At 32.0% G+C, this 22581-nt stretch overlaps 5 protein-coding genes across 9 annotated transcripts; 3 read left to right on the forward strand and 2 right to left on the reverse strand.

Annotated features, from left to right (window-relative positions):
• The first annotated feature begins 6221 nt into the window (after positions 1–6221).
• LOC103852086 (transcription factor MYB82) lies at positions 6222–8120 on the forward strand. Its single transcript, XM_009128977.3, has 3 exons — positions 6222–7325; positions 7421–7550; positions 7621–8120. Exons 1-3 carry the CDS (start codon positions 7100–7102, stop codon positions 7952–7954), a joined length of 690 nt encoding a protein of 229 aa, XP_009127225.1. The 5' UTR covers positions 6222–7099; the 3' UTR covers positions 7955–8120.
• On the reverse strand, positions 8070–12139 carry LOC103852085 (TBC1 domain family member 15). The gene is made up of 15 exons (XM_009128976.3): positions 12005–12139; positions 11657–11830; positions 11534–11585; positions 11337–11444; positions 11119–11203; positions 10962–11016; positions 10427–10873; positions 10152–10211; positions 9843–9941; positions 9648–9758; positions 9408–9479; positions 9203–9319; positions 8895–9044; positions 8677–8777; positions 8070–8563 (listed from the first exon to the last, which is right to left on the reverse strand). The coding sequence occupies exons 1-15, from the start codon at positions 12065–12067 to the stop codon at positions 8239–8241; spliced, it is 2019 nt and encodes a 672-aa protein (XP_009127224.1). The 5' UTR covers positions 12068–12139; the 3' UTR covers positions 8070–8238.
• A 1285-nt stretch (positions 12140–13424) lies between these two features.
• LOC103852088 (stress response protein NST1) lies at positions 13425–15677 on the forward strand. Of its 2 annotated transcripts, XM_018656772.2 has the most exons (3): positions 13613–14206; positions 14428–14561; positions 14661–15677. In XM_018656772.2, exon 3 carries the CDS (start codon positions 14692–14694, stop codon positions 15436–15438), a length of 747 nt encoding a protein of 248 aa, XP_018512288.1. In that variant the 5' UTR covers positions 13613–14206; positions 14428–14561; positions 14661–14691; the 3' UTR covers positions 15439–15677. The 2 variants fall into 2 exon arrangements, with proteins under 2 accessions (XP_009127228.2, XP_018512288.1); XM_009128980.3 differs by having other exon boundaries at positions 13425–14206; positions 14428–15677.
• A 351-nt stretch (positions 15678–16028) lies between these two features.
• On the forward strand, positions 16029–20103 carry LOC103852089 (protein RALF-like 18). Its single transcript, XM_033284331.1, has one exon. The coding sequence runs from the start codon at positions 16765–16767 to the stop codon at positions 17077–17079; it is 315 nt and encodes a 104-aa protein (XP_033140222.1). The 5' UTR covers positions 16029–16764; the 3' UTR covers positions 17080–20103.
• Positions 20104–20705: 602 nt separating this feature from the next.
• LOC103852092 (probable RNA-binding protein 18) lies at positions 20706–22495 on the reverse strand. 4 transcript variants are annotated; one of them, XM_033284330.1, is made up of 5 exons: positions 22200–22307; positions 21791–21841; positions 21517–21590; positions 21305–21431; positions 20706–21189 (listed from the first exon to the last, which is right to left on the reverse strand). In XM_033284330.1, the coding sequence occupies exon 5, from the start codon at positions 21152–21154 to the stop codon at positions 20915–20917; it is 240 nt and encodes a 79-aa protein (XP_033140221.1). In that variant the 5' UTR covers positions 21155–21189; positions 21305–21431; positions 21517–21590; positions 21791–21841; positions 22200–22307; the 3' UTR covers positions 20706–20914. The 4 variants fall into 4 exon arrangements, with proteins under 4 accessions (XP_033140221.1, XP_033140220.1, XP_009127232.1 ...); XM_033284329.1 differs by having other exon boundaries at positions 20706–21178; positions 22049–22211; XM_009128984.3 differs by having other exon boundaries at positions 20731–21178; positions 22272–22495.
• Positions 22496–22581: the final 86 nt, after the last annotated feature.

The raw sequence follows: 22581 nt of genomic DNA on the forward strand, positions 1-22581 counted from the left end.
GATTTTTTAACCGCGCTACGCGCGGATAAGATATTATATGTATTTCTCAATTCTAAAAAATAATGTATAATATTGTATTATATTATTTTAAAAATATAAAATATGACTACATAACATAAATATATTTTTTAAATTTTCTTTGTGGAAATCATTATGTTGTTTGATTGTTGTACTTGATTCACATATTTGCATAGATATTTGTGATAGATGAATAACTATATTTTTATTATCACTAAATAATATATATTTATTATATAATATAAGAAAAATAAAATTATTTACTTTTTAAACAAACTTGTCTCATGTTGGGGACTCGGTTATAGACATATCATATACGAATGAGACATTTTTACAGTTATCAATCTTCTTAACATTGAAAAAACAAATCTACATATCAAAACAATATCTCATACGATCTATTTGTGGAATAATTACTCTGAAGAAATTGAATTTAGGCATCAAAAAAGACTGAAAATGTATGTGCATATATGTTATCTAAGTCTGCTTCACAAAGTACTATTCATAGTTCATATATCATTAATGTCCATCCTATTTTTTTGTCCACCATTTCTTAAACATCTTGAAATAACTGATGCTAATTAATAATAAACTTTTTGCTGGAAAAAAAATCAAATTTGTCTAATTATCGCTTAAATATTTTATTAATATGGTCTAAGAAGCTTTTAAGTGATATCATAGTTTAATTTATTAGTTTTTTTGTTAATTTTTAGAGGTTTTTGTATTTAAGATTTTTTTCCATATTAAGCTTCTGTTTCTTTCACAGAATTGATATATATATATATATATATATATATATCATAAAAATTACCATCAAATCAGTTTTACTTATTTATTATTTTGTTTTAACAAAAATACACTTTTTAAATAATTTAATTTAAAATAAAATAATATATTAATTTGCTGTATTTTAACAATTTCATTGATTTAATTAATTTGCTTTGGTGGATAACTTAAAAAGTTTTCATATGAATCGGGGAAAGTAAATTTATGTTGTTATAATATATTTATTTTGTGTATATATAATCTATATATAATTCTAGTGTAATAAAAAAAGAACATTATTATTTTGTAACTTCAAAAAGATACATTATTACAATTTAAAATGAATCAAAATTGAAGAAAATGGTAATTAAATATTTGTAAATCTAATTGTTTAGTTGGATTCTCATGAAAAAAAAATCGATTGGTTAAACAAATGTTTCAAAATTTGTTGTGGTATTGTTTTGTCTATAAATTATAAAATTTATTGAATTAATATATTTAATTATTGCATCCTTAAATAATATTTTATTAAGACATTAGAAAAATATGTTTTGAGTTGTTTTGTCAAATTGTACAAAAATCTATGCTTTTTCATATTTGTAACTTCAAAAAGATACATTATGATAATTTGAAATTAATCAAAATTGAATAAAATGGTAATTAAATATTTGTAAATCTAATTATTTTTTTATCTTGTTTAGTTGGATTCTCATGAAAAAAAATCGATAGGTTAAACAAATGTTTCAAAATTTGTTCTGTTATTGTTTTGTCTATAAATTACAAAATTTATTGAATTAATATATTTAATTATTGCACCCTTAAATAATATTTTATTAACACATTAGAGAAGTATGTTATGAGTTGTTTTGTCAAAATTTTACAAAAATCTATGGTTTTTCATATTTGTCACGAAAATTTATATGTTAAACTTACTTTTACAAAATTCTTAACTTTGTCACGAAAACAAAAATCTATGCTTTTTCATACTTGTCAACGTTCTCACACTTTCTAAGAATATATTAGCTTAGTCACTTACTTATTTTTTTTTACAAAATAAAGTATCGGAGTCTTGAAAGTTGAATTCATATTATTGTAAATGTACATAAAAGTTTGTGATTATATACTTAGTGGTTCTTGTATATGTGTCCAAGAAAGTTTCAATGGCTTAGTGGTAACTGTCATATATATATATCATACTAACCCGGGTTCGATCCTCACCTTCGCATTGTTTTTTTATTTTTTACGAAAAAAAATGAGATGACATGGCAATTTCGGGTTCTCTGATTGGTTGATTTTTCTATCCTATGTGGACACCCTCTCCATGGCTTATATCCCCCTTTTAGTATAGTATAGATACTAGATTTTTTAACCGCGCTACGCGCGGATAAGATATTATATGTATTTCTCAATTCTAAAAAATAATGTATAATATTGTATTATATTATTTTAAAAATATAAAATATGACTACATAACATAAATATATTTTTTAAATTTTCTTTGTGGAAATCATTATGTTGTTTGATTGTTGTACTTGATTCACATATTTGCATAGATATTTGTGATAGATGAATAACTATATTTTTATTATCAGTAAATAATATATATTTATTATATAATATAAGAAAAATAAAATTATTTACTTTTTAAACAAACTTGTCTCATGTTGGGGACTCGGTTATAGACATATCATATACGAATGAGACATTTTTACAGTTATCAATCTTCTTAACATTGAAAAAACAAATCTACATATCAAAACAATATCTCATACGATCTATTTGTGGAATAATTACTCTGAAGAAATTGAATTTAGGCATCAAAAAGGACTGAAAATGTATGTGCATATATGTTATCTAAGTCTGCTTCACAAAGTACTATTCATAGTTCATATATCATTAATGTCCATCCTATTTTTTTGTCCACCATTTCTTTAACATCTTGAAATAACTGATGCTAATTAATAATAAATTTTTTGCTGGAAAAAAAATCAAATTTGTCTAATTATCGCTTAAATATTTTATTAATATGGTCTAAGAAGCTTTTAAGTGATATCATAGTTTAATTTATTAGTTTTTTTGTTAATTTTTAGAGGTTTTTGTATTTAAGTTTTTTTTCCATATTAAGCTTCTGTTTCTTTCACAGAATTGATATATATATATATATATCATAAAAATTACCATCAAATCAGTTTTACTTATTTATTATTTTGTTTTAACAAAAATACACTTTTTAAATAATTTAATTTAAAATAAAATAATATATTAATTTGCTGTATTTTAACAATTTCATTGATTTAATTAATTTGCTTTGGTGGATAACTTAAAAGGTTTTCATATGAATCGGGGAAAGTAAATTTATGTTGTTATAATATATTTATTTTGTGTATATATAATCTATATATAATTCTAGTGTAATAAAAAAAGAACATTATTATTTTGTAACTTCAAAAAGATACATTATTACAATTTAAAATGAATCAAAATTGAAGAAAATGGTAATTGAATATTTGTAAAACTAATTGTTTAGTTGGATTCTCATGAAAAAAAAATCGATTGGTTAAACAAATGTTTCAAAATTTGTTGTGGTATTGTTTTGTCTATAAATTATAAAATTTATTGAATTAATATATTTAATTATTGCATCCTTAAATAATATTTTATTAAGACATTAGAAAAATATGTTTTGAGTTGTTTTGTCAAATTGTACAAAAATCTATGCTTTTTCATATTTGTAACTTCAAAAAGATACATTATGATAATTTGAAATTAATCAAAATTGAATAAAATGGTAATTAAATATTTGTAAATCTAATTATTTTTTTATCTTGTTTAGTTGGATTCTCATGAAAAAAAATCGATAGGTTAAACAAATGTTTCAAAATTTGTTGTGTTATTGTTTTGTCTATAAATTACAAAATTTATTGAATTAATATATTTAATTATTGCACCCTTAAATAATATTTTATTAAGACATTAGAGAAGTATGTTATGAGTTATTTTGTCAAAATTTTACAAAAATCTATGGTTTTTCATATTTGTCACGAAAATTTATATGTTAAACTTACTTTTACAAAATTCTTAACTTTGTCACGAAAACAAAAATCTATGCTTTTTCATACTTGTCAACGTTCTCACACTTTCTAAGAATATATTAGCTTAGTCACTTACTTATTTTTTTTTACAAAATAAAGTGTCGGAGTCTTGAAAGTTGAATTCATATTATTGTAAATGTACATAAGAGTTTGTGATTATATACTTAGTGGTTCTTGTATATGTGTCCAAGAAAGTTTCAATGGCTTAGTGGTAACTGTCCTATATATATATCATACTAACCCGGGTTCGATCCTCACCTTCGCATTGTTTTTTTATTTTTCACGAAAAAAAATGAGATGACATGGCAATTTCGGGTTCTCTGATTGGTTGATTTTTCTATCCTATGTGGACACCCTCTCCATGGCTTATATCCCCCTTTTAGTATAGTATAGATACTAGATTTTTTAACCGCGCTACGCGCGGATAAGATATTATATGTATTTCTCAATTCTAAAAAATAATGTATAATATTGTATTATATTATTTTAAAAATATAAAATATGACTACATAACATAAATATATTTTTTAAATTTTCTTTGTGGAAATCATTATGTTGTTTGATTGTTGTACTTGATTCACATATTTGCATAGATATTTGTGATAGATGAATAACTATATTTTTATTATCAGTAAATAATATATATTTATTATATAATATAAGAAAAATAAAATTATTTACTTTTTAAACAAACTTGTCTCATGTTGGGGACTCGGTTATAGACATATCATATACGAATGAGACATTTTTACAGTTATCAATCTTCTTAACATTGAAAAAACAAATCTACATATCAAAACAATATCTCATACGATCTATTTGTGGAATAATTACTCTGAAGAAATTGAATTTAGGCATCAAAAAGGACTGAAAATGTATGTGCATATATGTTATCTAAGTCTGCTTCACAAAGTACTATTCATAGTTCATATATCATTAATGTCCATCCTATTTTTTTGTCCACCATTTCTTTAACATCTTGAAATAACTGATGCTAATTAATAATAAACTTTTTGCTGGAAAAAAAATCAAATTTGTCTAATTATCGCTTAAATATTTTATTAATATGGTCTAAGAAGCTTTTAAGTGATATCATAGTTTAATTTGTTAGTTTTTTTGTTAATTTTTAGAGGTTTTTGTATTTAAGATTTTTTTCCATATTAAGCTTCTGTTTCTTTCACAGAATTGATATATATATATATATATCATAAAAATTACCATCAAATCAGTTTTACTTATTTATTATTTTGTTTTAACAAAAATACACTTTTTAAATAATTTAATTTAAAATAAAATAATATATTAATTTGCTGTATTTTAACAATTTCATTGATTTAATTAATTTGCTTTGGTGGATAACTTAAAAAGTTTTCATATGAATCGGGGAAAGTAAATTTATGTTGTTATAATATATTTATTTTGTGTATATATAATCTATATATAATTCTAGTGTAATAAAAAAAGAACATTATTATTTTGTAACTTCAAAAAGATACATTATTACAATTTAAAATGAATCAAAATTGAAGAAAATGGTAATTAAATATTTGTAAATCTAATTGTTTAGTTGGATTCTCATGAAAAAAAATCGATTGGTTAAACAAATGTTTCAAAATTTGTTGTGGTATTGTTTTGTCTATAAATTATAAAATTTATTGAATTAATATATTTAATTATTGCATCCTTAAATAATATTTTATTAAGACATTAGAAAAATATGTTTTGAGTTGTTTTGTCAAATTGTACAAAAATCTATGCTTTTTCATATTTGTAACTTCAAAAAGATACATTATGATAATTTGAAATTAATCAAAATTGAATAAAATGGTAATTAAATATTTGTAAATCTAATTATTTTTTTATCTTGTTTAGTTGGATTCTCATGAAAAAAAATCGATAGGTTAAACAAATGTTTCAAAATTTGTTGTGTTATTGTTTTGTCTATAAATTACAAAATTTATTGAATTAATATATTTAATTATTGCACCCTTAAATAATATTTTATTAAGACATTAGAGAAGTATGTTATGAGTTATTTTGTCAAAATTTTACAAAAATCTATGGTTTTTCATATTTGTCACGAAAATTTATATGTTAAACTTACTTTTACAAAATTCTTAACTTTGTCACGAAAACAAAAATCTATGCTTTTTCATACTTGTCAACGTTCTCACACTTTCTAAGAATATATTAGCTTAGTCACTTACTTATTTTTTTTTACAAAATAAAGTATCGGAGTCTTGAAAGTTGAATTCATATTATTGTAAATGTACATAAGAGTTTGTGATTATATACTTAGTGGTTCTTGTATATGTGTCCAAGAAAGTTTCAATGGCTTAGTGGTAACTGTCCTATATATATATCATACTAACCCGGGTTCGATCCTCACCTTCGCATTGTTTTTTTATTTTTTACGAAAAAAAATGAGATGACATGGCAATTTCGGGTTCTCTGATTGGTTGATTTTTCTATCCTATGTGGACACCCTCTCCATGGCTTATATCCCCCTTTTAGTATAGTATAGATATAGATATATATGAAGCCATATCAGAACAACTAACTAATTCAGTCTCTTTTGGTTAATTAATATGTTGAATATTTTTTTTTTTTTGGTAAACTTCGAAAATATTGTTTCTTTTCTCTTTGTATGTTGGATATTAATTTTGTTATACAATAGTATGCACTAATCTAGGGCATGCACGGCCGAACAACCATTTTGAGCAAAACAATGAAACTGCATGTCATTATCTTTTTGAGTGATAAAGAACCCCTCAAGTTCAAAAGCTATAAACGCACATGTTGTTTTCCTCTTTTCAAGTGTGTTGAAACAAAAACTTAGAAAGGACAATATGGTTAATAACTTATTTGAATAAACAATTCTGAATTTCTGCAAGGGCCTCTAAGCTCTAATGTAGATGTTTCCACAGTGATAAAGAAAAGAGGTCGGTATTGGTACTGGTATTGGTATAGAGAGGAAGGAATAAAATATCAGTGTGATTGAAGAAAGAGACTGAATGGTATATGGAGTTGCGCAGGTATCGAGGTTGATGGCAATCTCCAACCCTTGATCTGCCTTGATTATATGTTTGCCTTCGTAACAATACTTGCGGATAAAAACAAAGGAAGTAGAGCTTTTACAGCTATGGTTTGCACGAATTTACAGTAGTTTCACTGTTTGAAAAGTAGCCTTTATCCCTTCAATAATTTTAATAGATAGTCCCCACATGTTAGAACTAAAGCTGGAAACTCGCGCACGTTATGCGCATTTTATAGCAAACACCGCCTCACTTTCAAACTGTGGAGGGCAAAGAAGAAGGATGGAGAAAAGGGAAGAAGGAAGGAAGACTCATGTTAAAAGAGGGTTGTGGAAACCTGAAGAAGACATGATACTTCGAAGCTATATCGACACTCATGGAGAAGGAAACTGGGCAGACATCTCTCGTAGATCCGGTCCGAATTCAAACTCTCCACATACGTTTCAGTTACTCCAGAATCAGAGTGTTGAAGTTTTGGGAAGATTAGGAATATGTTTTCTTGTGTTTCAGGATTGAAGAGAGGAGGCAAAAGCTGTCGGTTGAGATGGAAGAACTACCTAAGACCAAACATCAAAAGAGGAGGCATGACGCCTCAAGAACAAGACCTCATCATCCGCATGCATAAGCTTCTCGGCAACCGGTATTTCCTCTTCTTTTACCATTCATCACCACTTTCTCAGAGATTTAACTTAATTCTTTTCTACCACCAGATGGTCGTTGATCGCGGGTCGCCTTCCGGGTAGGACTGACAACGAAGTCAAGAACTACTGGAATACCCATTTGAACAAGAAATCCAGTTCCAGGAAACAAAATGCAGCTGAATCAGTGGAAGCCACTCCGTTGGTCGACAAGCCAGTTATGTCTACAGAAGTGAGAGGAAGCCATGGAGGAGGAGAGGGAGAAGAGGGCACTACCACTACCTGGATGGAGGAGACCAACTTCTTCGCCCGCATAGAATCTCCCCAGCCTCTCACTGCTCATTACCCAGACACTCTTTGTTTTGACCCATCTTTTGCCTTCACCGATTGCTTTCCTCTGCTTTAGCCTTTAGGACTTTCCTGATTCTATCTCTGAGCGATAAATTCTTGCATAGACTTTGCGAATCATATTATACAATTAGTCTAAGCAAGAATTAATCATGAATTGTAATAAGCCCTGATTCATTGTGGATCCTATCCTTATCTTATCAAACATCAACTCCAGTGCAATACATGTACCAGACTATTTTGCCACTCAAGTAAAGAAAACAAAAAAACATATGTCCATTGAATTAATAACTGCGCGTAATTTTGGTAACATGTCCTTAAGAAAAGGGAAAGTTGTAAGACTTACAAAACATCATCGTCCAGAGAATATACGATACCATCATCAAGAGGCAAAGAAGGAGGGGTTCCTGGAGGGATACTAGCAGCACCGTTTTCACCAGCACATATGCAAAGTGCTTCGGCATCTCTGACTGTGGAATCCAGGTCAATATGCCCAGAAAGCTCGTTGATGAATTTTAAGAGAGTGTCGAAATCCATCTGTTCTCCCATAATCGTACTGCGACATCGCTTCAGGATTGCTACACAAACATAGAGGTGAAGGTGTTCTGTGAGGTACTGGGTCCATAACACCTCCCACAGCTGCATTGTCTTCTCGTACTCAAACTCCCTGATGCATGTACGTTTCCACCACAGTCAAATACAACCAACGAAATTCCAAGTGTGATGGAACTGTATTCAAAGTATTTTAAACTGAGAAAGGTGTAGAAGAATACACAAAACCTTTTAAATTGTATCAGGATCCAGCGGAAACAGAAGAAGTAATTCAAGCAGTCATTCTGCTTAAAGTAATTATGCAGTGGGCTATCGAGCAACTCCACCAGCTGTTGGACAGTGAAAATGAAAAGGCTCCAGATTCAGATCCCAAAAATTAATGCTGAATGCTGATAGAAAGGAAGAAATATAAAACGCAGAGGTGTTGTCGAGCCAAAATTATAAACCTTTGAGAGTGCAAAGAGCTGAGTATGCATCCCATTCTGATCACGGTTAAAGTTGGGTCCAAGGCGTTCCATCAATGCCACAAAACACCAAAAGGCTTCTGATTCATCCTCCATCACGAACAAGATAGGAGACAGATAATCACTCATTCCCTAACAAGCAAAAACCACAAAAACATTTGTCAGTTAAATCACAGTGGGAATATTCAATGCAAAAGCCAGAAATAGATGACTGTCCAGCATTCCCGTGGAGACATTCAAAACAAAATGGAAACTAACAGTATGGACACAGCCAACTTGTAACTCAGTACCTGGCAGTAACCGAGGTCAAAATTGTAGAAGGAGTACGTCAACAAAATATCACGCATGATATTGACATTCAGATTATCATCCCCTTCATAGTACTCAAATGACCTATCAGTTCTTACCTGCAGAAGAAGAAATAAACAAGGCATTTAGCTCAACAGGAATTCGATGAGTCTGCATACATAAAATAGATTCTCAAACTCTTCTTACCACATCTTTATCTATCAGCCCCTTCCTCTCCCGATATTTTGTGAACCTTTTTGCTTGTTCGCGGGAGATGCTCTGTTAAAAAGAATAACTACTTGTTAAGAATGCCATTGAACACGAGGGAAATAAGCTGGTCGAGGAACGCCTCAGTTTTATATAACTAGCTCAGACAATTTTTCTGCCTAGTAACTATATAGCCAATATTAAGTGATTTTGAGAGATGTCAAATTATGATGAACGAACCTGCCACTGCTGTTTCAAGGTTGCATATTCCATCTGTTTGACAGATCGAAGATATTCTCTCTCTGCATACGTTGATTCATATGCATGATATCCCAAGAGAAAGGGCCAGACCTGTAATTGTGATCCTAAGTTATCAATCTACATATACTTGCGCAAAGCCTAAATTCGACTTTCATCTGAAATAGAAAATTTCACCTCTTTTCGCAAATGGTGCTCAATGCCTCCATAGAAAACTCTCTCTCGAAGAGCTTTTGATTCAACAACTCGTCCTTCAGAATCCAAGAATGCTGTGAACTGAGAACCCAGGAAAAGTTTATTTTTAAGCAAATGATAAGAAAAAAGAGAAATTTGTGCGTACACACTGCAAACAAAAAAAAAAAAAAAACATATCTTATAACAGGGTACTAAGTCGTTATTTTAAACTTCACCATAATGCTTGGAGATATACTATTTCTTCTCTACCATTTAGTAAAAAGATGAAACACAGCATTTGAAAGTTCTTACCTCTTGAGACCCCATTGGTGGTTGCCTAGGTTTTCCCCACACCAAGCTCAACTTGTTAAACTGCAAAGGAGGAACAGTTATACAGCATAATCTATAACAAATTCATAAGTACGATTTTACCCCAAAGATTTAAGATTAAATGATAATCTTTACAAAACACAGAAGAAAACTAGATGCTGCATCATGGCGCAAAGTAAGAATCACAATATACGGACAGAATTTCTACCAACATGCTAATGCTTATAACAAAAAGATAAACTAAATATTATCCTTACCTCTAAGGGATCAGCAGGGACATCAATGTCATTATAAGTTTCTTCATCATTGAGATGCTCCTTTTCAGGATAACTATGAGGGTTCTGATCATGTTTTTCCTCAACAATATTTGACAGCTTCTCGGGATAACTATGCACGGGCTGGTTATTCCATCTCTTGCCGGCGGAACCAAAGCCATTGTTTTCAGAAAACAACTGAGTTGTTGTTTCTCGAGCAAACTTAGTAACCAGAGAAAACTTCTCCAGAAGATGAATTGAAAGATCACGAGTAGGATCATGACTCTTCTGCTTCCTCAATCCATACTGGGAAAGATTAGAAACTCTGTTGTCGACACCTGCACTTGTTCCCCCTTGATTTTCATTAGAATATACTTCATCTAATGGGTATGTAGATTGTCCACTTGCAACAGGCAATGAACTTGGCAACTCCAATGAAGAAAGAGTTTTCTGTCGGATATTACCATAAAATATATTAGCCCATAAAATAAACCAAAATGATCACCCCACACAACATGAGATGATTTGTTATAGTTACCTGCAAGCGACTCTGAAAATCATTCACAATGAACACGTTTGCATCTTCTGCTGACCTATAAAAGGTAAGCTTATGTAAGACAATATTATTTCCGGCATAACTATGTAACGACTCATCCAGTTCCATACTAAATAAACATCACACATCAGGGACAAACCTAGCAAGAAGAACATGTTGCTTCACTGTGGCTAGAAACTCCTTAACTCCTCCGTTGTAGAAGTACAGAGGCGGGAATGCAAGTCCTGCAGGTCATTTTATAACAAATTAACAGTTTCCAGAACATTGTTGAGCGCAAATGATCAATCCCAAACAGTGAATCAATAGTATCCATCTCAAGAAAGCAGCAGCTAGAGTATAAAGGTCTTGTTTAGTTACCAGAAGAGAGCACAACGATGACATACTGCCATCCGAGAGGAGGAGTGTGTCGCCTGATGGACCTAACTTCAGTGAATGGAACTGCTGTGATGGTATAAAGATTCCTGTCTACAAAAGATAGAGAAACTAATAAACCAAGTTCAAGGCATTTTCTTGATACTAATCTTAGTTCCGAAGATTCCAAAGTATGAATATACCTTTCTCTGATAACTTTGCATTAGAGGTTTGTCCCTTGTACGGAATCCACGACTAGCCATACAAAGTATCAACGAGTAAGCAACTGAATACAAAACTGTAGATGAAGCAATCAAAAAGATTACCAGGAAGAGAAGAGCGTCTTGCTTTGTTAACTTCAAACGACCACTGATCCTCTCCGATGCGAACTGCGTGGGATGAATTGCGACGTTATCCTTCAAATATATTAATTCAGCGGCGTCGGGATCACTAGATCTGCTTCTCTTATCGCTGTCGCACCGCATCATGCTAGCCGATCCCTGAAGCGATAGAAACATAATCAAACCAAGGAACACGAATTCACGGAGAGATTCATAGCGATTAGGTTTGTACAACAAGAATCCGATTGCGATTGCGATTGCGATTAAGATTGACTTGCAGAGAATTGCGAAATAGAAAGTTAAGGGAAGAGGAGGAGTGAGAGAAGAGCAAACTTGTAGTTGAGAGGCAGCGTAGTCGGCGTCGTCAGAGAGATCGTGTAGCTCCGATGCTTCCATGCTCGGTTGATTTCACGAGGAGAGAGAGAGAGAGAGAGACGAGAGAAGGAGAAGAAGAGATCGATTACCCTCTAGACAAAGTAAAAAAAAAGAAGAGTGCGTTAAGGAAGCTACAGGCGCGTTGAGAATCGATTCCATTACGTGTGCAGATAAAAGGCTTTTATTCCAAATAATACAAGAAAAGAGAGTTAATTTGCAAACTAGTAACATCTGAAATTTGTTCCAAAATAATATAAAAACTAGATATTTAGTCCGGGCATGCGGACCTAAACACTTTACAATTACTTTATTAATAATTTTTTAACCAATTAAAAATATCATAATGATAAATTATTATTTATATTTTAAACCAATTATTATTTATTTTTTCATTTGAACATTCTTAAGTATGATTTTTTTGAAATTTTCTTTGTATACTAAATTCATTATTTATATATATATATATTAAAAATCATTCAATATTCTATTTTCAGTTATATAAAATTAAAAAATTATTTTATTAATTTAGAGTGTTTTCTGTTTTTTATTTTAATTTTTAACTTTTTGGATAAAAGATATTTTCAGATAACAACATAGTATATATAAGAATTATCTTTTTATTTTAAAATATACTTTAAAATGTCGGATAATTCTTAATATTATTAGTTTTATCACTTATCTAATCAAAATAATTTAAATTCGTTTTTATTTTTTAGGTAATTTATATATTTTTCATTAAGGATCTACCGATATTAACCACTCTAACTTTTAAATGAGAGCTCTAATGCGAAAAATTACTTTGCAAATAATGATATAGATATATTATCAAATTGTATTCTTGCCGTCGATTGAAAGTCGGGTTGAACTTACAATTGTATTAGTATTATGGCTCCTACTATGCATGGACAAAATCATTATTAAAAGCATTCATGCCAAAACGACTTTTCAAGTGTGTATCACTATAAGATGAAAGAACCAACGGCTTAACGGAAGCGACCCTAAATTCTCTCTCGAACCCTAACACTTTTGATCTCGATCTTCGCTTTCGCCTAGCTTCTTCGGTGCTCCTGGTGCTGTGAGAGAGCCCACGAAACTCCCGCCAAGTTCACCTCCGCCTCATCTCTATGATGTTTCCCATTCGTTTTGCCTCCTTTCGCGGTGTATTTGGATTCTTGGACTTCTCCACTGGATAGTCGGGTATCACATGTGTCTTTGATTCCTCAAGAACTCCGACGTGCCTCGTCTGGGTTATCTTAGGGGCTTTGGATATCCTATTAGCCGTCAGCTGTACCCGAATCTGCCGTCACCGTTCCTGTCTCTTTACCTCGCTCCAGTCGTTTTTCTCTATCGGCTTATTCCAAGGTTCTTCGTAGATCTCACCTCTCAGATTGAGTGAAAGGTGGTTGTGAGGTGTGCCACCAAGGACCTATGTTCCTTAGTTCGAGAGAAAAACCATAGCTGTCTTCAGTATTCATTTGGTTTCTTCTTTTTGCTACCGATGTTGTTCACTTGGATTTTGAGGACAACCTTTTGTCACAGCGTCATTTGCACCAAAGCGGAGTTTTCTTTCACCAGTTGAGTTAGCACCGCCCAAGTCCTACACTCCCAATCGAAAACTTCCACTTCACAAAAAGTCTTACATTCTTTTAGAGCATCTGTATTGGAAGGCCCTTAAGGCATCCCTTAGGGGAAGGGGGTGGGAACCGAGGAAGAAAGAGAAGGGAAAAGTCCTTAATTAAGGGCTGTCCTTTACTCTTCTATGATCAAAAAAAAAAAAAAAAACAACAACAAGGGACTTTCTCTTCCTCTCTCCTCATCCCACCAATACAGATGTTCTAATGGTGAGAATTGTGGGACCCACAAAAACTAACTGTGTTAAAAGTATATTTTGAGAAATTGTTAGAACCGCCTCTAACGGTACCACGTGGCATATTTCTATTGGATTAATACTACATGGGCCTCAAGCTAGTCTCGTGTACTTCGTCTCCTATTTTAGTTGTTTCGCGAAACCTTCTCTCTACGTTTCTCTACTCTATACTTGAACCTCTCTGGGATCCAAAGAGAAAACTTTACGTCCACGTTTGGTCTTCTCTCTCGTTATCATCCGATAAATCTCTGAGAGTTGTTTGAGTTATTCCGCTTCTATGCAATTTAGCCCAGGTTAGTACCCGATTCCTCTTTGAGTTTCCGTTGATTCTTCAGTTTGTTCATAGATCAATTTGATTTGGTGTCTGCTGTGTGATTCTTATTGCCTAAAGGCACTTGATTGAATCGTGTTTTTGGTTTGATTTTGATGAATTTCGGAAATAGATCTGAAAAATTGGGGGCTCGGGTGATTGAATTAGGTTTTACTCAAATCTAATAAAGTTCTTCTTTTGTAGAAAATGGGACAAGCTAAGGGATGCTGGATATTACAACGAGTGGTTCCAAGTGATAAGTCTGCAGATTCCTACAGCGTCTCTCTTCTCTTGTCTCCTGTTGTGTCTGTTTGGGATTGTATCGTTCGTAAAATGAGGTATACCTACGTACCTGAGTGGGTGTAGTAGTCATTGAGTTTGGTTTTGTTTTCTTCACAAGCAAAGAAAAAGCAAGTTTTTGTTTTTTTATTCGTTAGTGTGTTCTAAAGCTAGACGAACAGAGAGGTCATGGATAATAGTAGCCTAATGCGTAAACAAGATCAGCCGATTGTTGGAAATGGGAAGAAGAAGAAGAAGAAGCAAGGGAAAGATGAAGCGGATAGAATCAAACAAGCCGAGAAGAAGAAGAGACGTCTTGAGAAAAATCTTGCTGCTTCGTTAGCGATCAGGGCTGAGCTTGAGAAGAAGAAGCAAAGGATCAAGGAAGGACATCAAGAAGGAGATGAAGAAAGCTTGGCCAAGAAGAAGAAGCAGGATAAAGACGAGCTGGAGCGTGTCAAACGAGCGGAGAAGAAAAAGATTCGTCTGGAGAAATCTCTTGCTAATTCCGCAGCTATCAGGGCTGAGTTAGAGAAGAAGAAGCTTAAAAAGCTAGAGGAACAGAGAAGATTGGACGAGGAAGGTGCCGCTATTGCAGAGGCTGCTGCTCTGCATGTCTTACTTGGCGAGGACTCTGATGACTCGTGTCGAACCATGCTAAACCAAGAAACGGGTTTCAAGCCTTGGGATTGTACTGCCAAACTCAATCTTTCTGCAGGCGGAAGAAACGGGTTCTTTCCTCACCTAGCGGTTCACAGAAGCAGAGTAAGAGACTGTAACTGGTCAGTCTCATATGAGTCTTTTGCAAGGGGATGTGACAGCAATAACATGGGAATATCGGCTGATTTGATTTCTGCTCAAGCTGTTTCATCACTGCAGATATCTGAGAATGCCAGTGTGGACGCAGTTGTCTTCAATGGAATGTTCAGAAGATGACAGTAGCACCGTATTACCGGAGAGTTACGCATGTTTGAAATGATAATTTCATGCAGTTCATGAACATTCATTATGGCAGGAGTTATTAGGAGTTACATAGAATGAAACATCTAAATACAAAGACGAAAAATTGCTGTACCTTATGCTTGGCAATCATCATCTCTCTTTCACTTTGTCAAGCTTTAAGAATACTTGAGCTTTTTTCAGCAACAAGTCTATCTTCTTTTTCTCTTCTGTAATTTTCAGTTGCATCCTAGTAGACATTACCAATTTGAAGGAACTACATTTGATAAAGATTTTTTGAGAGACGGATAAGCTATACAATGACAAAAGGATTTTCTTTGAGCTCCTTCCTCTCTACTATAGTTGCTTGTAGCTCTCATTCTTTACTCTTTGCATCCAACTCCAGAATTAATTAGGAAAATATTTGATTAAAACGTAAAATATAAATCATTCCAAATCATCCGTATTGGATTAGGTTTTATTTTTATATTAATATTTAATCATGTTTTATAAAAACCAAAAACGAAATATTAATATAAAATCATGTCCCGTTCAGATTCGTTTTTGTTTTTTATTCCATCCGTTCCACAAAGATAAACTTTTTAGTATTTTTACAGATATTAAGAAAACACATTAAACTACCATAATAAATATATCATTTTCTGTAATTTTCAATTTTTAATAACTTTTAACCAATAGTAATTCAATAAAATCAATTAATTTTTTTGAAGTTTACAATTTTTTCATAGAAAACACAAAAAATACTTATTTATGAAACAAATTTTTTTTCTAAAAAGTCTATCATTAAGAAACGGATGGAGTATAAAAAACACTAGCAATATTCAACTATGAAATTATTTTTTTTATAAAAATTGAAATACAAGTTCATGTTCTAAATTCTAATGCATCCTATCAGTTATTTTGATACACTTCCCTTAATTTTGATTGAGCCTTAAATGCTAATATGCATATGGAAAACAATAATTAATTTTTTGACCGGTTTATGTTATGCGAATTGACTCGCTTAGTTCAACTAGTCTTCTTTGAATAATATCAACTATCAAGTACAATGAATCATGATTATATTGTTATAATTCAGGTATGAAAACCAGATTTTTACCCAAAGTAAAAGAATCCAAAATCATTAAGTCAAATATTCCAAGAACCATTAATACAAATGAATATGTAGTCATAAAACATGAACCTATAAAAATCAACATATATATAATTGTAGACTAAATCAAGTGTTTAGTTACAATAAGAAGGCTTGTAATCAGTAACGAAATCAATTACTCTCCATTTCATACCCCTCTTTGACATTCAATGATGAATCTTGTGAAGTTCTTGGTTATTGTCATGACCATCTCAATGGCTTTATGTCCAGCATTAGTCCAATGTCGACAGATAAAATGTGACTGGTTAAGTGGGAATTGCATCAAAGGTGGAACAGAAGACATCACGAAGATGATATCATATATAGGTGTGAGCCATAGGATTCTCCAAGGGACACGGTATATAAACTACGATGCACTGAAGCACAATGTACCAGCTAAACAACATGGTCAAAAGGATCGACCGGATAACTCATACCGGCGAGGTTGTACTCTCGCTACAGGATGTTACCGGCTTACGAATTAAATAACATAAATACTAATTTTTATTTTTAGCGTAACACAAAAAGATTTTTTGTTTTTCTCTTTGGTTTCCATTTTTCTGTTAATGTATTTCTTATCACCTTTGATTGGCATCTTCTGTAACATTGAAATTTTCATTACTGTCTCCAGTAACATTGGAATTTTCATTACTATCTTAGGTAACATCTAATTCACTTGGGTGAAAGGGAAATTGTATATATGACTAACTGAAGTATATAATCTACACCATCATTAACCTAGAATTAGGGAGGGGGTTTAGGATCAATTAATTTCTGTACTCGATCTTAAGATCCCAAAACTTTTAACCAATAGTAATTTAATAACTTTACATGACTATTCTAATACTTAAAGTAAAAATTCTAGTAACCAAATCGGAATAGAATAACCAACGAAACATAACACCATATAAAAAGATCTAGCAAACTTAGATAATGAGTCCGGCCTAGAATTTTTTGTTCAAGAAAAGTACCAATTCTGAAGTTTTGAAAACGTTTCTTTTGTGGTACTATCTCCATCAGCTTTCTCGAAAATATGTGCCATGCTTCTGGACTGTGAATCACTATTATTAGATCTTGACAATCTGTTCCAAAGCGTTGCATGTTGAGTGTTGGAGAATACATTTTATTGGCCATATGAATGCTTCAAATTTAGCTTGTAGTGGAGACAACCTTCTCCTACGGTTTCTGGTTCTAACAAGTAATGTTTTCCTAGATTGATCTTTCCAAATCCAACATCGCAACCGTTAAAATGTAAGTCTTGACGCCAAGAACCATCGAACATTCAAATATTTTGAAAGATTACAGCTTATGTTAATTGATGATTTTTTTGTACGTCAAGTTGATTTTCTCCCATATTTGCCTCATGCCAAGCTCGAGATTCCTCCTCTGTGTGTCTAATGGATATCAAACTAGTTCCTCTAAAAAGCTTGTCATTTCGAGCTTTGGGGTGAATTTTTTTCCTGGATATGGATCTCTCTCCTGTTATAAGTATTCTAATTTGGTTTTTCTCCAGGACATATTGATTGGTGTATAAACTCGATCTCTGAAAATTGATGGCAGGTTTGTCTAGTTCCTAAGTTCAAAGTTTGACGAGATGGAGGCCATTTGAAGATCACATGGTTTATAGATTCATACATAGCCCCCACATCAAGGACAATGATTATCACATCACATATTGTAGAGCTTAAGATTACTCATACCCACCAAGTTTCCATGCGTAATCTGCCATATAAAAAGGCGTATTTTTTAGATGTCTTTATTTTTCCAAGCAAATGCTTGAAACAGATGCATGCTCGGCTCTGTACCCATTGATATAGTTTTCCTGTTAAGGATCATTTGGCCACCCAATATCCATCCGTATTTAAATGTATACTGACTATATTTCGTATAACTCCACGTAAGTCATCCATGTGCAGTGATTGACTGACTCAGTGCCAAGCTTTGTATAAGTGAAATATTGTCTAGCACCACTAAAGCTTCCAAAATGGCATTGACTAGTGCAATAGCTTGATCCGGTCTAGCCGAAGACGATGGGACCCAAGAATCCTCCAAAGCTCTGATCTCATAGCCAAAATGAACTTTTCTCCTATTAACCAAAGATAACAATGATTTTGCTGCTGAAATACTTGTCCAGGCCTATGCAGGGCCGGTCTCGAGCATAAGCGAGGTAACCGACCGCTTAGGACATCATATTTTAAGCGAAAAATTTAGTTGTATATAGGGCATAAAATTTTTTTTACATAAATAACAAAACCATAAAATTTTAAATGAGCTTAGGGCATCAAGAAAAAAATGAGAATGTTGGACCGGCACTGGGCCTATGATGGATTACTACGAGCAATAGCGAACAAAGTCTGTAACACTTGCCTCATAACACCCATGCTAAAATATAATTTGGATACTTAATTAACCTCCACAATTTCTTAACTAGTAATGCTTGATTGGTAGAGTGGATGACAAAGTAGTAGCAATATACTATAAAAACAGTATACTCTTATGAATGCAATTAATAAAATGATTGGTAGAGCAGCAATTATATATAATTATTATATGATATATAATTTGCTTATTTCTGAAAATATAGATATATTATATGTATAATTAATTTGCTTATTTGTATAGGTATATTAATTTTTATATTTTATTGACAATAGTGAATTATATTTAATTATATATATAATTTATATTTTAAATGTAAAAGAATTTTATTTATTTAAAATTAATTAACATTTTTTTAAAAAATAATTAATTTCTTAAAAATTTAAAATTATTTTAAAATAATTTAATTTTTAATATTTAAATTTTATTTTATTTTAATAAATTTATTTTTATAAAAAATATTATTTTTTAATATAATTTTGGATATAAAAATAATTTTGTGATATTATTATATTAAATTATTTGAAAGATTTTATATATTCTTAATGCAATTGCTCTACCAAAAACTTCATATGAAAGTATTGATAGAAATAGTGGCTGACGTAGCATAAAATTTTAGTGGGGGCAAATTACACATAAATATAGAAATTGAGGTTAAAATGTGATTTTTAATATAAAAAAATAGCTAACATTTACAAAGAATTTGAAATTTTTGTGGGTGCAAGTGTCACCCTCTTAATACACATGCATCCGCCACTGGATAGAGAGCATTTGAGGACCATTTGCAGTTTTGCACCACGTAGATGCTATTCTAAATGCTTTTGAAAAAAATGTTGATTGGATAATGCTTATGTTTATGTTTATGCTAATTCTCTGCAAATCAAGCAAGGTTGAAGTCATGGATCAAACAAAATCATATACCCTCTTTATCTTAAATACTATCTCACCAAGTCAAACGTAAATTTGGTAAGAAATCATTCTATTACCTTCTTCACTATAACACTATGAGGAAAAAATGTGGATATATATTATTTTCATCTTTGGCCATAAATGACTTTATTGTATATTTGTATTAGCTAGTATATATATATATATATATATATATATATATATATATAGACTAACAAAGAAGGATTCATAAAAAGTTGAGAAAATACTAGAAATGAATATCACTGTGAAAACTTTAGTCGCATTTGTTTTTACATTCTTCTTCATCATATCTTGTGCTCATTCTCATACGACAGCCGCTATTATTCCAGGTACTATGATTTATTCTTGTACCCTTATTTGATAGTTATGAACATGATTCATCTTTTTTTGATAAACATACATATTCTGATTCAACGAACTTAATAAATTTAATGATGGAACAGATCAGATGGATGTTCAATGCTTCGATGGAACAGAAACTTGTGACCGTGGAGGAAACAGAGGATGCACCATATTTTGTAAAGGCCATGATTATTTCTATGGTTTGTGTACTACTGATGCATGTTGTTGTCATATTCAAAACAAAAATATGGGTTCAAGATGAATTAACCTAATCATATGTACTATATGCTTGAAAGATAATATCATTAGATAATATTTTGGTATGTTTGAAATTGATCTTCATTATATCTTATGTTTTCTTTTTATATTACAGTTTTTTAATTGTCATTATCGGAAGTATTCGTTCTCCAAAGTTGTTTCAATTATTATTGCATGATGTCACTGCAGATGCAATATTGTGTAAGATAGCCAGGCCCAATAATAAATGTTGTGTTAATACATCTTGATTTTGATATCAAATTTAAAAAAAAATTTACCCGTACGTACGGGGCAGAACACCACTACTAAAACAGGATACCATTCCTCCAAATTTAATTTGGTTTAACTTCGAAAAAAAAAACATTTCAACTCTCTTTTACATCAAGTTTGTTTTGTGTTTCAAAGGGATCTTTAGCTCTTCAGTTTCTTGGGATCTCGTTGTTTCTCATCTTCCTCCAACGCTTTGAGTTTGTTCTTAATGGCAGCTACTTTTTCATCTCGGCTCATTTGTCCTGAGCTGCTTCCACTTGCAGACCTCGTTCTGTTTGCTTCTGGTAATAATCTTTTAGGACGATCATGAGAGGAATCCTCTAGAAGCTTGTCACTAAAACGAACCACCAAGGGCCTACCACAAGCTAATCTCCCATGCATCTTCTCCTTAGCCAATTCAGCTTCCTGTGTACTCACTTTAGATTGTAGAAATCAGGAGATTTGCTCAATCAAAAATTAGACCATATATATTTTTTTCCATCTTATCTAAGGAGCACTTAAAAAAAACAGGAAAGACAGATTATTGGTTACCTCTTTAGAGCTGTATTGAATGAAAGCATAGCCGCGTGGCTCTCCTTTCTTTGGACCGCGTGTGTGCCAGAGGAAGTCTTCTGATATGATCTTCCCATATGGAGAAAACATCTTTATCAACGCAGCCCTATCAACAAGACAAGGTTTCAAAGTTTTGATCTATGGGCAGTAAAAATAAGCTTTGCTTCACGGTGATTTATTTTTTTCCTTACTCGTTTATTCTAAGATCCAAGTTTCCAACATATAATCTGCTCTCGCTCTTTTCATCTACAAACCCAATGGTGTCCTGAAGCATGTAAAAAACTAGTTAGAAGATGGTATACATAGTTAACATAAGAGAGAATAATACCAAACAAAATAACTGAAGAATGAAGAGATAGTTGAACCTCTCTCAATAGAGAAGCTAGATAAAAGGCTAACTTTGACTGAGTTGAAAACGAAATAATTGATGATATACGAACTGACATAAAAGGATAGTGTAGTCACCATTTAATTGCAGGCAGCTCAAGATATTAAGAATATGTATTATGCATCCACCTGAAAATAAGCAACAAGACTTGTTTATGTAAAACAAGTTCCCTTTCAAGATTCCAATAGTGAACACACATGAGAACAAAACGAACTATTGGTCATCAAAAGAAAAGGTTAAACATAATCTAACAAAACCCAGTTACAACTCTCTACATTGTCCGAAAACAGAGGCTTCTACATGAGAATTGAAGTAAGCACCAAAAAAGGAGAAACCTTTAGGTCAAAGGAGCAAGATCTGTGTACTCAGATTCATTGTCCGTTCTAAGAGCGATGAACTAGAGTAACTATTAGAGACAGAACCCTAATTGCAAAGTAATCAATACAATACAAAGCTGAACACACTAGAGAGAGTAGAAGGACAAACCCAGAAAGTTTAAATCTTTGTAAACTATAGATCAAAACTGTTTAGATAATCTCCATGGAAGCAGCAACTTACGGGGGAGCTCAAAGCGCGATCTCGAAGACTCTAAAAACTCCCAAAGATGGCGAAAACACTGTTTAACCACCGGTTAACAAGGAAACCGAACCGGATATGGCGAATGTGACGTATTCACAACACCTAATTCTTATCAATCGGAAAATGGTTCACGCTTTTTTAAACCGGATTCAGATTTCTGGCTAAACCGAATTGAACCAATTGGCTATTGATATACAAGTTATGGATTGGTTCGGTACAATTTTGGTTTACTGGTTTGAAATTAAACCAATTTTGATTGTAGGTGCTGGTGGATGTTGATATTTTGAAT

Source organism: Brassica rapa, chromosome A02 (genome assembly GCF_000309985.2).
Source record: "Brassica rapa cultivar Chiifu-401-42 chromosome A02, CAAS_Brap_v3.01, whole genome shotgun sequence".
NCBI lineage: Eukaryota > Viridiplantae > Streptophyta > Magnoliopsida > Brassicales > Brassicaceae > Brassica > Brassica rapa.